The 17,142-nt window shown below is 32.9% G+C and overlaps 1 protein-coding gene across 1 annotated transcript in view; it reads left to right on the forward strand.

Moving 5' to 3' along the window:
• LOC113519518 (phosphatidylinositol 4,5-bisphosphate 3-kinase catalytic subunit delta isoform) overlaps window positions 1-12,878 on the forward strand; it is a 31,278-nt gene extending 18,400 nt beyond the window's left edge. Inside the window, exons 13-19 of the mRNA XM_052899057.1 lie at window positions 1,622-1,766; window positions 3,247-3,435; window positions 4,258-4,400; window positions 4,966-5,135; window positions 6,304-6,483; window positions 6,927-7,046; window positions 7,678-12,878. Coding sequence (XP_052755017.1) covers window positions 1,622-1,766; window positions 3,247-3,435; window positions 4,258-4,400; window positions 4,966-5,135; window positions 6,304-6,483; window positions 6,927-7,046; window positions 7,678-7,800 — 1,070 coding nt within the window. The 3' untranslated portion in view covers window positions 7,801-12,878. The remainder of the gene's footprint in view (window positions 1-1,621; window positions 1,767-3,246; window positions 3,436-4,257; window positions 4,401-4,965; window positions 5,136-6,303; window positions 6,484-6,926; window positions 7,047-7,677) is intronic.
• Window positions 12,879-17,142: the final 4,264 nt, after the last annotated feature.

A 17,142-nucleotide genomic window follows, 5' to 3' on the forward strand; every position in this document is an offset into this window, starting at 1 on the left:
TTTGGACTTTATATTACACATCCAAGTGTTATGGTCTTTTAGTTGTTTAAAAGCTTTTTTAACTCCACCTGATTTCTCAATTTCTCCTGTTATTATTCTTTGTCTTATGGATTTTTTGTATTTTCTTATACTTACAAGAATTCTTTTGCTAAGATTTTCTATTTCTTTCTATTTGTAAATAATAGTTTCCGTTCTTTTATTAACTTTCTGGCTTCTTCTCCTACTTTATCTTTTTTTATTTTTACTGGAAGACATTCTTTTTGTATATTTTTTAAACATCTCTCAATAACATTGTACTTATCTTGCAGCGATTTATTTCGTTTAGTGTCGAGTAATTCTTTTCGATATTTATGTAATTGATCTTCTGGTATATGCAATAGTTTCGTATTTGTGTGCTTATTTATATGTTTACATATTCTTTTAATACTGTTTGTAGTGATAGTGCCTCGCACCATTCTGTGGTTTGTATTAAAGTTAAATTTGTTTATTACCTCAATGTTATTAAAGTTATGTACTATATTTGTTAATATAAAATCAATTTCATTTCTCCTTCTACCATCTGGTGAAATCCAAGTCCATTTCCTTTTCTCTTTCTTCTTATAAATACTGTTCATTATTTTCAAATTATGCTCCAATGCAAAGTCTACTAGTCTTTGTCCATTGTTATTTCTTTTTCCATAACTGTATTTCCCTATAATATTGTTTTCGCCATTCTGTTGTATCCCTATTTGACTGTTAAAATCGCCAATTATTACTTTCTTCTTGTGAGTTTCTTCCATAGTTTCTTGTAGAGATATATAAAAAGAATTCTTGTCTTCATCTGTTGCTTGTTCAGTGGGCGCATATACTTGGATAATGGAGCAGGTATTCTTATGACCGGGTAGTTTAATGTTTAATATCGCTATTCTATCTGATTTTCCTATAAATTCTTCTATATTCTCTTTTAAATATTTTTTTATTATGAATCCAACACCATACATTCCTTGTTTCTCGCCTTTGTAGTAGAATATGTAATTTTGATATTCTCTGATTTCTTCTCCCATGCGTCTTATTTCACTCAAGCCTAATATATCCCAACATATATCTTCTAAAGCTTCTTGTAGTTCTATTAATCTGTCTTCTGTCCGTAGAGTTCTGGTATTGAGTGTTGCTATATATATTTTAGTTTGTTTGTCAGATTTTATTAACATACTATGTTTAAGTTGTCGTTTCCTTGGATGTATTTTACTTATTTTCTGTTCATTTTCTGGAGGGTGGTGGTCTAATGTCCCACGGTGACCAGCCGGGTTGGGACTTATTTTAATTGTTGTGGTAGTATAATTTGTTAAATCTTGGTTGCTTTTCCTGTTGCCGATGTCTGTTAATTGTTATTGATTACTTCCGTTTTAAATACCCTTATTTACCAAAAGAAAATTAAGTACAAAAGGCGGACTTAATGCTAGTAGCATTCTCTACCAGTCAATCTTTGGAATGAACAGTAAATCACGAACGCAGTACTTCATTATTCAGTTTAAGTTTTTATGAATAAAAAATTTACCTCTTCTATAGGTTATTATAATCATTTATTGGGTAACTGTATGCTTGCTTGATATATAAAACTTATGTAATTATTTTTCATCAGGGGTGAGCCAGAATGTCCGCAAGAAGAAGGAAATATCAAAAGCGCGGGCAGCGCTGCAGCAGAATTTGCAACAGACGCATTGCATCGAAACGCTCTGCGACTTCGTATCGCCACTTAACCCGAGCTACCGCTGCAAACGGATACAGTGAGTAAAGTAGCACATGCACTTCTCTTGTTCATCATTTTCTTGTTATGGTTCCTATAATTAATTATCTTATATCGTCATAGTCGTAGAATACTGACGGATCTGACAAAGATTACATATAAAGATCCGTCAATATTCTACGACTATGACGATATATATTTTTCAAGGCCAGAGTGATTTTCTTTAATTGGTGATAATAGTATGGTAACCCTGCCTGCGCTGTCAGTATACATTGGCGGGTCACCAGTAAAACATGACAGATGAGGATGAAAGCAGGTCAGTTAGCCCATCCTGACAAATTTAACTAGAATGAAACTAGAATTACGATGGTTTCCTGGGGGAACCATGTGGAGGTCGATCAGATAGAGTATATTGCTAGTAATAGGGCTATTAGACCCCATTACTAACAATTCCTTTCACTCAGGTCAGAGTGATTGGGTATTATTTAAATTTGCATATATAGCACTTCCTAGTGCTAGCAGAAAAGCAAATGATAACACAAGATGACAAATATAAAATATACTAATTATATTCCGCGGTTTTTACTTAAATAAATCAAGATTAAATTATGTGTTAATCTAGGATTGCGGTGTGGCCCCTATAATGGGCCACCGCTTCCTTTCTCGTAGATATTATAAGAGGCGTCTTAGGGAATTAATGGTCGAGGAATAGGCAATAGCATCCCTATTAAAACATCACTAAACCCTAACTGCGATTGTCAACCCGCCTACCAAACATGACAAGTACTGGCAAAACCTCCTTTATGAGATAGACCTATGTTTAGCAGTGGTTAATAGCTGATGTGATGATGATGAAGTTAAGATATGATCTGTTTGATTTCATTCATATACGTTCAACTGTTCAAGTGTGATTGTATAACAAATATCCAAATGTCTGTACATGTTTTACGCTACCAGATCAGTTACTATTGTTAATATTATTTATATTAGTAAGATTTCTCCTTAATTTTTTGGGAACAGTATTTTTTTTTTAATTCCGTAATGTTATTGGATTTCGGATTGCCACACTCATACTCATATTCTTTATAAAAACGTCAAACTTCCCATAAATTTATTTTAACTATTAAAGTGTTTTTCTTTTTCCTTATAAATTTATTGAGATAGCAATCCACATATTTGTTAATATGGCAACTTTATTACTCTATGTTTGATGTATGTAATATAAATAGGACTATATTTTCCGCGTTTAGCCTGTCATTTGTGCCGTTGTGCGTATATGTTTGATGTATATAGAGCAATACACTCTACTAGTCATGTCTGGTAATGGAAAGAAAAAATATGGTATCTGCAACATAATTTGTAAGTTTAACTACATATAAAAATTTATTGCTCTGCTAATTTTCTTCAAAATAATATTATTTGAAAGAGAGTAGAAACATTAAAAGTAGATTTGCAGCGAAATTTAGTTTTTTTTTAATAGGGGGTGAAATTATATACAATAGACAATTGTATATTAACAGGCCGGAGAAATGCCGCGTTATGGACAGCAAGATGCGCCCTCTGATGGTGGACTTCGAGAATAGTGACCCGTTCGGCTCAGATATCCGGATCATACTGAAGATCGGCGACGACCTTCGTCAGGATATGTTCACATTGCAAATGCTCAGGATAATGGACAGGCTGTGGAAGAGTCACGGTTATGACTTTAGGTAACTGACGCACAATGATTTTTTTATACCACAACGGTGACAAACAAGCATATAGCCTGCCTGATGGCAAATAGTCACTGTAGCCTATGGACACTAGCAACACTAGGTGTATCACGTGCGCGTTGCCGTTCCTCAAGAAACCTTAATATGGCCTTATTGAAGAACCTTATACTGTAATCTCTGGGGACTTATTCAGCTGACCGTTCGCGTGAGAAAATTTGAAACCGCAGTGACCATTTATTTGGTATAAAAGAGTATATACAACTCGATAAGTGACAAATAAATAAAATGATGAATACCTTTGATGCATGCGTAAAAAACAATACACCATATGTTGCTGTCTCTTTCTATCTCATATATATTGTCTATTTATTGAAATAACCAGGAAACTATGTGTTATTAGTAATCAGACAAATATCTGGAAACAAAAGCCCTAATACTTGGTTTTATTTGATTGAATTATTTCAATTATATCTATACATTTTTGGCGTGAATTTACTGGGTACGGAGGAATAATACCTGAGTCCTCAGGAATGGCAACGCATGGAGGGTATCATGGGCGAAACAGTATACTCTGTTCTGTTCATGGTACTGCTCATATCTATAGGCGACGGTTACTACTTTCCATTAGGTGGGCCGTTAGCTTATTTGCCATTCTAAGTTGTATAAAAAAAAAATATATATTTTTTTTTCAATCAGACAAACCTCTATTGTTTTTGTTATGCTTATTTGTTAATTTATTTTATATTATAATGAAAATAAATAACTTCATTTACACCAAGTTTTCAGAAAATTTCGCAAAAAAAAATTTTTTTTTTTCAGGTTAAGTCCATACAATTGTATTTCAATGGAGAACGAAGTGGGTATGATCGAGGTGGTGGAGGACGCGGAAACGGTTGCTAATATACAAAAACAACCTGCCATGTTCCAAGCCGCCTCCACAATGTACAAAGGGACTTTGCTACGTAAGTTTATTGATTTACTATACTATTAGGGGGATTGATTCTAAAATGTCATTCAATGTTGATTAATTTCTCTTTCACCTTTTATTTCATTTTATTTATATCAAATATAATATATTTGTATACTCTTATGTAATTATTTTAATGTTATAGTAAAAACATTTATAAAAAATACACCTGTGTATATTATAAGCAATAGCCATGTGGTCTCGGCATAGAATAGGCCCCCCATAATACCCCTTCCTTTCCCTTAGGTGACGTAAGAGCCGACCAAAGGAGGACGAGGGATGGGCAGCAGCGTCTCTCTTAAAACATCTCTTAAGCCTGACTGCGGTTGCCAATCCACCTGCCAAGCGTGGCAACTACTGGCTCTATTCCCCCCAAAAGGAAGGCTTATGTTCAGCAGTGGACAGTTAAAGGCTGATATGATGATGATTTCTGGCAATGTGATTGCTATTTCCTGTTGCTAACAATACCTTCTCCGATTTGCTAGTACAAAATAACAAGTAGTGTATTGCTATGTGGAACTGCAGGTCTACTTTAATGTCATTGTATTTGTATCCCTCAGAATGGCTAAAGAAGCAGACAGAGGACGAGTGCGGGCGTCCCAACGAGGCGGCGTTCAACAAAGCAGTGGACGAGTTCACAATGAGCTGCGCCGGCTACTGTGTCGCCACCTACGTCCTCGGTATCGCGGACCGACACCCGGACAATATTATGGTTAAGAAAAGTGGACAGGTTTGTCCTTCATGATTCTATTTTATACCTTAATTTCAAATCCTATATTAATTATTTATTGTTATAAAAGGCCAAGTTTTGATCATCAATATTACTAGATGAAAGATAGATCAAAGCTAGAAAAATGGCCAAGCGGAGCAAAGTGGATTATATCACAATTACCAGAGGGAGACTTTGTACAAAAGTCGATTGCTTCGGTACCTCTGTCCCATTCGTGTTTCAACCGTGAAGCAGTTGTGTTTGCATAGCTGTGTTTCGGTTTTAAGGGTGGGATATGGCGTGAATTTACTGGGTACAGAGGAATAACACCTGAGTCCTCAGGAATGGCAACGCATGGGGGTATCAATTGCGAAACAGTATACTCTGTTATGTCCATGGTACTGCTCATGTCTATAGGCGACGGTTACCACTTTCCATCAGGTGGGCCGTTAGCTTGTTTGCCATTCTAAGTTATATAAAAAAAAAATATACATTTAATAAGGGATAGAGAGAATATGGTTCATTTGCACTGTACATATGTTTAGACATAAATTAGATAGGTTGGTTCTTTTTTATTTCGTGAAATATTATAATTTTATTGTTACGCACAACGGCCCAAATGAGAGGCTAAGCACGGAAAATTAGAGTCTTTCTCACATAATTTTATTGTTATTATATGAAAAAAAATTACCGTATGGTACCGGCATAGAATAGGCCACCTCTTCCTTTCTCGTAAATGTCGTAAAAAGCGAATAAGGGAACTTAATGGTAAAGAGATGGGCAACAGTATCCCTTTTAAAATATCTCCAAGGCCTAACTGCAGTTGGCAACCCGCTTGCCAAGGTTGGCAAGTACTGACAAAACTCTCGTTGGACGAAGATCTATGTTCAACAGTGGATAATTAACAGCTATATATGAAGAAATTACATCTTATGTTTAAGTAGATCAGTGTTAATACATCAAGAATGGTTAAAAGTTTTATCCTTTTGAAGTGTTATAATTCTAATAAAATTGTTACCGTAAAGCTATTTATGAAGTGTTTTATATGTAATTATCATTCTCGGTCGCGTACAGACTTGGGCGAGAGAACTAAGTTATTTGTCTCAAGTACGCGTATGATTTTCTCATTCTAAAAATTTCAAAATTATTAGAAATGTAAACTTTAAGTGATTCTTCTTTTTCCAACCAGCTATTCCACATAGACTTCGGTCATTTCCTCGGCCACTTCAAACAGAAGTATGGGTTTAAGCGCGAACGTGTGCCGTTCGTTCTTACGCACGATTTTATACACGTGATCAACAAGGGGCAGCGGGGCTCGGGCGATAATGAGCCCATCGACTTTAAGATATTCAAAGAGCACTGTGATACGGTTAGTATATTCTTTTTATAAATAAAATATATTTTTATAAATAAAATTCGTTTTTTCCAAATACAAATATTCAAACTTATAAAATATATATATATATATATATATATATATATATATATATATATATATATATATATATATATATATATATATATATATATATATATATATATATATATATATATATATATATATATATATATATATATATATATATATATGTTTGATAGTAAACGGTTATCCTAGCCTGTGGAACCCATGCAACACTAGATGTTATGTGCGCGTTACCGACTCTGAAGAAACCTAAATATATCCTTTTTGAAGAACCCACATTGTTTTGTAAAGTTCATACAAAACAGTTATCATCACATTATTTATTAATAAACAATATTGTCATTTATTATTTATATTAATATTATATATTGTTATTTGTTTCACTACAGGCATTCAGAATACTCCGAAAGCATGGCCACCTCATCTTGTCTCTCTTCTCGATGATGATCTCTACCGGCCTTCGGGAGCTGAGCTCCGAGAAGGACTTGCAGTACCTTAGAGAAACTCTCGTGAGTAAAGTGTGAAAATGTACATTTACTACTGTGTACACATATATAAAAATATTTTAAAGTTACAGGAAAATATATTGAGCAATATTTTTTTGTTTTGTTCAATCATTTACTGAAATTTTCTGTTTCTTTTTTTTTGTTAAAATATGTTTGATAAGTAATTAATGCAACATTAAAAATATTATATGAATTACAGTAGTTTTTCCATGTAGTCCCGACATAGAATGAGCTATATCTTCCTTTCCTGTGTGTATTGTGAGAGGCAACTAAGAGAACATATAGGTCGAGGTGTGGGCATCAGCATCCCTCTTAAAACATCTCCAAAAGCCTAATGTGGATGTCAACTACACAACAACAACTGCCTTGACAGTTAACGACTCATATGATATTTTATTTTATTTTATTAGTTTTAATAAAAATAATAATAATAAATTTCCAATTTTCTAAAGTAAACAATTTATTTTTAACAAAATGGAACAAAACAATTGACACTATCTAGGACACAGACATATTTACCCCAATATCCTCTACTATTCGGACAAAATATTTTCTTAATAAATCCATCAATATATTTTTAATAAATCAGCAAGGACAACAGCGATAAGTGTTATAATACTAATCTGTTACACAGGTAATGGATTTATCCGAGGAGAAAGCCATGGAGCACTTCAGGTCGAAGTTCAGCGAGGCGATGAAGAACTCATGGACGACATCGCTCAACTGGGCGTTCCATAATATCGACAAAAACAACTGACAGCGGCCGGTGAGCCGGCGGCTCAAGCGGCAGCCGCCGAAACATGCCCCACAGACGTTGTAAAACGAGCCTTACCGCTTACACCGTTACGTTCATTTCCCAACGACGCACGCTTGGTGAAATGAACGGCTAGTGATGTACGTACCAGTGCTAAAGAGGTAACAGTCTGATTAGCTCATTTGTGCTGTCTACAACGGGATTCGACTTAGGTTGTCGTGCACTAAAGGTACTAACTATAGAAATGTTTTGTGCATTTCGTTGGTTTCTTTAATCGTGCAATAAAATGTTTATTGTATTAGTTCCTAAATATATGGTGAATAGTAATAGTCCATGTCAATACATTTATTATATTGCCGACATGCAGGTTATTATGTATATGATGGAGTTATCAAAAGGGGAGTTTCAATAACAGAATAGAGACCAACAATAATAAGAGTTTGAGTTTTTGCAGAATATATTATTTGTTTTAATGCCATCTATCGGTTATTAGCACAAACACTATATGCGTACTATATTAATGGCTCTTTTGTGAATTCTACAATAACCCTAATCAACTGATAGATCATTTATTATTTGCACCAAATATATATACATATCTTTATGTACTTGTGCATCCAATCAATAGCTTGATATTATTTTGTTCTCAACTCTATTATATTTTCTTTGGTTCCTTATTATTGATTCTCTCCTAATATTTTGTAGTTTGTAAATAGCATTTTAACAATTAAGTCTTTAGAGCACGATTTCATAAGGTCGAAAATTGAATGGTATCGATGTACGCGCTAAGATTAATAATGGAACGACGGCTCCCGCCGCGATGGGCTCGGCTAGTCTTGTGAGGATAAGTGTTTTTTATAAGAGTGGTCCCGTTCACTCGATTCTCTCATTAGGTTTAATTTTACACTGCCAAAAATATCAATTAAATGATAAGATACAAAGTTATAAGCTCAACATGTCGTTAGTATAAGCACTGATCGAAACATCAAAATATAGATTTCGAAGTTTGAGCCGACAAAATACTTACATTACTTATTTTAAAAATGGGTAAATTAATTTCCTTTAATTTCATATTTAATTGTGCGTTGTTGTATTATAATAATCTGTAAATATTTATATTTTATTTATTTGTACATTCTATATATTAAAATGTTAGCTACTTACATAAGTCAATTTATTATCATTACGACTATCAGTTAGTTATAAAATATTTCAAACATACTAACAAATGTTATAAATCTAGGCTTATTTTACAAAATATGTGTATTAAAATTTGCAATGAATAATAATTTTTAATACATTTTTTATTACCTCTGCAATACATTGTAGTCACTATTTGCGAGTTCTGTATACAAAATTATCTATTTTTCTAATATTAAAAATTTGCTAATAGGTCCTCTATTTTTTGAGATCAATAAAAAGTAGTACTACTCATTCTGAGTCTCTGTAAGTCCTGTTACAATTTCCTAGGTGATTGAATTAAAAAGGTCAATTGACACTATATTTTCCTAAGTTATCTGTTTTATACACATATTAAAAAAAAAAAAATTGTGAGCGGGACGAGCTTGCTAAGACTGATAGTTATGGATATAAGGAATATGATATCAAGGGAAATGTGTGCTCTCGCGGCGGGATTAATAGCTGTATACATTGTGGTCTTTGTTACGTTTTCCTATGAAATAAAAAAAAAAAAAAACACGAACCGAGCGAATTAAATTTGAATTTTTTATTAATCTAAACAACCACCCTAGAGTATGTACAGCTATAATTTGAGAGATAAAACTATTTCCTGTGAAACGTAACAAAGGTAATGTTAATTATTATATAACCATAGAAATAATACAGGGCCCTTCATTATTTTACTAGCGACCCATAATTGTCGTAATTAATATATCAATGCCGAAAATCATGTGGCTAGTAATAATGCATACGCGCTTTAACGAAGTGACGTCACGGAGTCGCAGTGACGTCACACAACGATCGTCGCTTCACTCACACAATCATTGCATCAAAGGGTCCACAGTTGGTACGTAAGGTTGGCGGCGGCTGATTTGGCTGTGATATAGACATGCTGCGTATGCGCATGTTAGGTAGTTGAGAAATTCTAATTTTAATTGTTACGAAATTTATTATTATTATTATTGTTTCGATGAAATCCTTTTGTTGTTAATTTTTTTACTGCTTAGATGAAACGGAAATTTTCGGTAAACGGTAGAGGTACATGACAAGCTTAAATTAATATTAATTTTATATCTATTATAAAAGAAAGCGAAAAAAAAAATTGTGAGGACTGGACAAAATATAATTTTCATCTCCGATCGCTAGTTTTCATCTTCGCGAAGTGAAGTTGCCTTTATTTTTATAAAAAGCGTAGAAAACGAAATTACGCATCGTCATTGCTGAAACAATGGGCGTATAGTTTCTGTGTGAGCTGTGAGACAGATTAAAACATATCACACAGCGCCATCTACTCCCAAACTACGCGGTTGATTATTCTGTTTTCTACTTCTGTAAAAATAAGTATTAACCTCCGATGTTGCCAACATAATAATAAATACCCTTTTAAATGGGCTACTTCTTGCCATAATGTCAATAATACCAACCGTATAAAACGGTCTTTACATTTTCGCAATGTCTTTAATCGAATATTTCAGTCTTTGCAGATTAAAATTTTACAAATGATTTCAAGTGACGCCTTTAGGCCCAAAGAAACTAAATGTTTTATAATGTATATTTAAAGCGATTTTAGATTAAGAATTCGGAAATGAATGGTTTTTAGTGTAAAGTAATTTTTAAGTGTCATCTGTATATTATAGATGTGATTATGGTGGGTGAAAAAATGGTTGGTTATATAGGAAGAGCCGCCGCCGCCATACGCTTTGAGTAAACATGAAAGAACTTAGCTAATTTTTAATATACCCCTTAAGGTTAATATACGCTTTATATTTTCACCGCGCATTGAATATTTTTGCGCTTTTTCTTCTCTGCAGTGTGCGGTATAATTTTATATAATGTTGTATTGGGGTGCAGTCGATTTTGAGGCAACATTCTTTTTCTTATTCTTTTTTATCTTTGGAATTAACAATTTAATTACGTCTAGTAATCTGTTAGGATAGACTACCTAAGAAGTATATGTAATATAATTATATATATATATATATATATATATTACATATACATATATATGAATAAATTCTAAGAATAAATATTTCGCCGTTTTTAGGATCGAGATGACACTTTATAATCGAGTCTATTATTTATACTTCTTAATATCTATGCATATTTTAATATTGGCTATTATTTACTGTTGTTTGAGCCAATTAAATATATACACTGCAGAAAAAAAAATGAAACAATTCTCATACTACAGATTTGTGTAGGAAAAAATGCGCGGTGAAAATTTCCAATCCGTATATGCCCTTCTAAAATTACGCTACTTGCTGATAAATGACATACTAATTTGACATTTAATGTCAAATCTTTACAAGATGGCTTTACACGTTCGTTAGCAACCGAATATATTTATTTAGCGTTTGTATTTGTAAGGGGTTTACATTTAATTAGATTTATTTATGCAAAGTATGATTCAGAAGGGGTCAATGTAATTCAACCGTTCGACGTCGGATAGTGATGTTATCCAGTGAATATCCGTTACAAATTACCCTTACACAGGGTGTTACATATCACAATGGTTGCCAAATCATCTAATGGAGTAACGGATGAGTTACATTGCTGGCAACCCTATATTATGTTGTGTACGACAGAGTTTTATTTGGGAAAGGATAGAGTAGTCGAATCGTGAGGCGAATAGGCTCAATGCTGAATTAAATATAATAATATTAAGTAGATAATATGTGCTCACCTATTTGACTACGTCTGAAATAAGGTTTGATTGATCATAAGAAAGACGGTCGAGGTATAATAATTTTGTTACACTAGCATATATCGTCATTTTAGCCGTTAACTGACCACTGCTGAGTATAAGCTTTCCCCATAAGGAGAGTTTTGTTAATAGTTGTCACACTTGGCAAGCGGATTGGTAACTGCAGTTAGGTTTTGGAGATGTTTTAAGAGGAACGCTGCGGCTCATCCCTCGCCGTTCCTTAGTCGCCTCTTACGACACCCACGGGAAAGAAAGGGGTGGCCTATTCTCTAAAAGCCTAACTTCGGTTGCCAACCCGCCTGCAAAGCGTTGCAACTACTGGCAAAACTCCCCTTATGGGGAAGTCTTATGTCCAGCAGTGGACAGTTAACGGCTGAAATAATAATAATAATACAGTGGATTAATTTAACAAATATCGATTCGACTATCTCTATCCTTCAATGTAATATTTATAATAGTTTTAGCAGTATTATAACGTTTATTATCAGAGTAAATATTGTTTTAAGTTATTCTTCATGCTACCTCATGGTGTCGTGTGAACAATACCAGATAATTTATCCTCATTTCGCGTGTCCGCTTTCTAATTATTTCTATCAACAAATAGCTAGTTATCGACCGGTTAGATAAACTTAGTCGATGTAAACTCAACGGTAAATTCTAGTGAAATATACATAGGTACATAGTGTCGATTAATATGAAACATTTGAATGAATATGCCTTATGATATTTTAGCGTTAAGTTGTTGCTACAGCAGTTGTGGATAGATAGGTAAATTTTATGCTAGCTGGTTTAGTGCTGATGCTTTGCCGTAAAATCGAATGCCAGCCATATATTGGTGTGTTTGCGGTAGGCTGTGGCTTGTTTCGTCGATTTTGGTTTTTTGATTTCATCAATATACTCTAAACTGACTTCAAAAAAGAAGGATGTTCTAAATTCGTTGGATTTTTTTTTATATATTTATCACCTCATAACTCCGTGAGCCATATACTAAATTGGGAAGTTCTTTTTCTAACTGAACGGATATATTTTCTAATTGGTCTCCTAGAAATTTTAACAAAATCTGTTCTGTATTTTATTTTTTAAATCAAAATACCTGGTTTAGCTCCTATTGAAGTAATTTTTTTTAACACAATCTTAAAATATTTATTATTTTTTTAAACCCATCTACATACACATAATACATAAATACTAAATTTTAATATATATTTTAATATATATATATATATATATATATATATATATATATATATATATATATATTAATAAGTATTATGGGATCAATGAATTTAATTGAAAGATTGTTTTTTCTTTTTAATCAAAAGCCAAATTGACGTAATAGCCGCAGCTCCCAATCATTTTATTAAGTTATACATCAATTAATATCAATATTTTAATGACTAGTCTACTAAGTAATCCATTTGTAGACGCAAGGCATTCGCCGAACGTTAATGTAGTCACGTTTCTAATATATTTGTTTTCACTAAACTCTTCTCATGCAACGATATATTTATACCAATAATAAAGTAGTCGATTTTGAAATATTTATTTATTAATTAATATACCTACATTGGTTTTTAAATATATTCGTGGCACAACAGCAAACAAAATAGAAAGAAATTAAAATGACAATTGCATATTTAAGTGATCATCTTGAAAAAAAAAAACAAGTAACTATCTAAAATAAAGAAAAATATCAAACATTTTATATTGACGCTTTGTGCATAGATTTATTCGTGTCTTTCACATATATTTCAACATTGATTTTAAATTAATTTATTCAAATATTGTTGTCAAGATGAATCGATTCTGACATGTTGAAATTCAAGTACATCGTTGCGCAATATTAGTTCCAATGTCACTACCTAATATCTGTCACAATTAATGTTCTATATATTAAATAAGTGCATACTAAACAATATTCAAAAGACAGTAACAATACCTCTATTATGTTAGACATATCACTCGTTCAATAGAATAAGTTAGATTGCCAAACATCGGGAATCGCAGAATTGTTTTTAGCTATATTTGAATCGATAAGAAATGGCCATCTTGTATGAGTATATTTTTTGGATTCTAACCTTCAATCTTGGTTATGATTAGATAATCCGAAATTAGTTTTCCCTGAAATTTGAGTAGGATAAAATTTGACGGGACTTTATTTACGGCTGGACCGATTTGGCTGTTTTTTTTTTTTAACGCTCGTTTTAACAGATTTAATTAATGCCATTTAGGAGAAAGTATCTGGAATTTGTACAGGATAATCAATGTTTGTAGAGACATCAAATATAGTTTAAACATATTCTGTGAATTCGCTATTTAGTATACCATTCAGAAAATGAAAAGGCGATGAAAATATTTTATTGAGGTAATGTAATTGCCAATATCGGCAACTAATTCTACAAATGTGGTTTAGTTTGCTACAGTCCATGAAAAACTGTAGATATTGTTTGTTATTTATATTGTTTGCTTTATACATTACACTCTATTTATCGGAAGAGCTGAATATTTTTTTCCAAAAAAAAAAAAAAATAGGGATTGGAAATTGAAAAAAAATTGTGCATCATATATTAACATAGCATATATCAAATTAGTATCGAAAGGTCATGAATTTTTGTCATATTTTTAACCGATTTTTAAAAAATAGGTGGTTCTCTATTCGGTTTTATTTTTTAGGTTTGTTATTTCTAACTCCGTTAGTTTTAAATTGATTTGGAAAATTCTTTTTTTTTATCTCAAAAGTTATACTTACAGATTGATCCCATAGAAGTTTGGTCAAAATCGGTTCGGTAGTTTAAACTTTAGATCAAAATAACTATTTTTGTTACAATCAAAGACTGTTTTTTGTGAGACACAATCTTTAATTATTGATCCATGAGTCTTGCGGAAAAATAGTATACCCAGTATAAAACTCCCAAAAAATGTGATAATGGTTACGATTTCACCCTTACAATAATAATAATATTATATAATAGTAATATAATGTACCTACAGAGCAATATTGAGTTACTAAGCTATCTCGTAAGTAATACGAACATACCGCTTTGTGGTTGTGGTCTCGCTTATTAGATCGGATAATTCAGGTCATCTGCCAATAGATCCTTTATGCGTACGACGCACTATTAATTACTACGTCCTTAGTTTGTGAATAATTTAAGATTTTCTACCACAAAAAAGAAATCGACTTGAACCTTTTTTAATATCTTTTCTTGAAGGTTATGCTGTCGTTCCGAACCGATACGACAACATAACCTTCAAGAAAAAAACATATTCCCTTTTTTAAAAGGCCGGCAGCACACCTGCAATGCCGTTGGTGTTGTGGGTGACCATAGTCGGCGATAGTCACTTACCATCAGGTGAGCCGCATGATCGTTTGCCCCCTGTGTTGTAAAAAGAAACTACTGTGACTATACCAGTTGTTGTTTTAAAAACTAAACCAATGAACCGATTTTTGATAAAAAAATTATTACGTAACTATCTTTCAGAGAAAGAAAGGTTTAAATGATGGAATTATAACGTAACAAACCATAAAAAAAAAAAACTGAATTGAGAAGCCATTCTTTTTTTAAAGTCGATTGAAAAATATAAATTTATAGTGAAAGTTGTTACTTGAAATAAACTAAAGTGGATTTTAAACTAATGGATTTTAAAGTTCCAGAAAAAAATATTATAAATGTACAATGTACATGTCGCTCTTACCACTCTTTGGAGTCAAATTCCAGCAGCAGTATTTCCGAACCGATACGTCATCATAACCTTCCAGAAAAGAGCATATTTCTTTTTAAAAGGCCGGCAGCACACCTGCAATGCCACTGGTGTTGCAGGTGATCATAGGCAGCGGTTGTCACTTACCATCAGGCGAACCGCATGCTCGTTTGCCCCTCTGTGTTTAACCTTTTGCACTCCGTTGTCGCCGTATTTGCGACATTAAAATGCTAACATTAAAAACACTGTCGCGGCTTCGGCGACACGCTTGTTTTACTGACTCAGCGTTTTAAGACTTAGGTAAACGAAACCGTGTTTACCCTATAGTGTTTATGATATGCTTATAAAGTTTACATTATAATAAATTATTGTCAAGTTAATGAGTTACTGGTATCCTCTATGAGTTACTAGGCTGGAGTGCAAAGGATTAAAAAGGAAACTTGTTAAAATTTATCGAACAATATCTACAGCCAATGCACACTGCCAACAGTAAACAGTAGACTGATCGTCATAGCATATGAATTAACTGCAATAGAATGATATTATACGATATACTTTAAAACATATTATTTTCATGTTGTGAGACGTTTAAATATTAATATAGTTCAGAAATGTTCGGTTAAAGTTTTGACATATGAGCGGATAATCTTTTGATCCTTACCGACTTTTGTGTCAAAACACCGACCGTGGAATTAGGGCATAAGGTCGTTAATTTCCAGTCGTGTAACTACATTTTAAATGATCTATAAGGAACTGCACAATTGTGAATATAACTTTTAACTACATTTGTGTCGTATAGTCCTTCAATACTTCCATAGTAAAAAACTTCCGTCGTAGTCCGAACAATATTTTAACATAAACTGTCGTATAGTAACGGAATTAGTTAACGATTCTATATACAGTTAAAAGGCTATCGTTTGATTACTGCCAATTGAATGGATCTATGGTCGTCCGTTGGACAGGAAATGCTTGATTACATTAAAAGAAACGATTATACCAGCTACATTTGAAACGAAATTATTAATCTGCCGGTAAATTACCGTAGATTCATAGCATCTAGATGGAGTGTTTCTCTATAAACTGTTCGCCAAAAACAGTTGTAACTTTTTTTTATTGTGCGAGTGAATTTGTATCATAAATCACACATATACGCGATTTGCCAATGTGTGCGTGAGTTTAGGGACATTTGTTGAGTCTTGACTCTCCATATGATGAATATATGGTTATGACATCTTATTTCTCAATATCTCTGCTAGATTTCTAATACTATACTCTGATTGCACTTAGTTAGTCTTTAATTCCTTATAGACAGTTCTCAGACAAGGGTTGGCAACTATTTTTGACACTACGATATCAAAAACAGTGTAAAATTTTGTCTGCAACGCTGTAAGTTACGCGACAACGTATCAATAAACATAGATAGATTTCTTTGTTAATTCACTCATCTACATCAAATAATATTTCTGCCTGACAGTTTCACCATATACCCAGCTATACCACCGAGCCTAAATCAAATGCACTCGGATTTTAAGAGATTCCTAGACGGCCGAACGGCTTGAATAAAGCGCATAGATTTTGCAGCTTGTGAAATTTGTTAAATTAAGCAGTTTCATTAGTATGTTAAACTGTCGAAATTTATATTTTTTTATTTAGAGAGGTGGTAAAGAAAGAATAAAACTTGTTTATTTACACAGATATTTATTATTTTATATTATTTTTCAGATCTATTTTTTTAATTCGCCGCCTACCTATTTATTCTT

The sequence above is a fragment of the Galleria mellonella genome, unplaced genomic scaffold (assembly GCF_026898425.1).
Source record: "Galleria mellonella isolate WM207_F2 unplaced genomic scaffold, CSIRO_AGI_GalMel_v1 utg103, whole genome shotgun sequence".
Classification (NCBI taxonomy): Eukaryota; Metazoa; Arthropoda; class Insecta; order Lepidoptera; family Pyralidae; genus Galleria; species Galleria mellonella.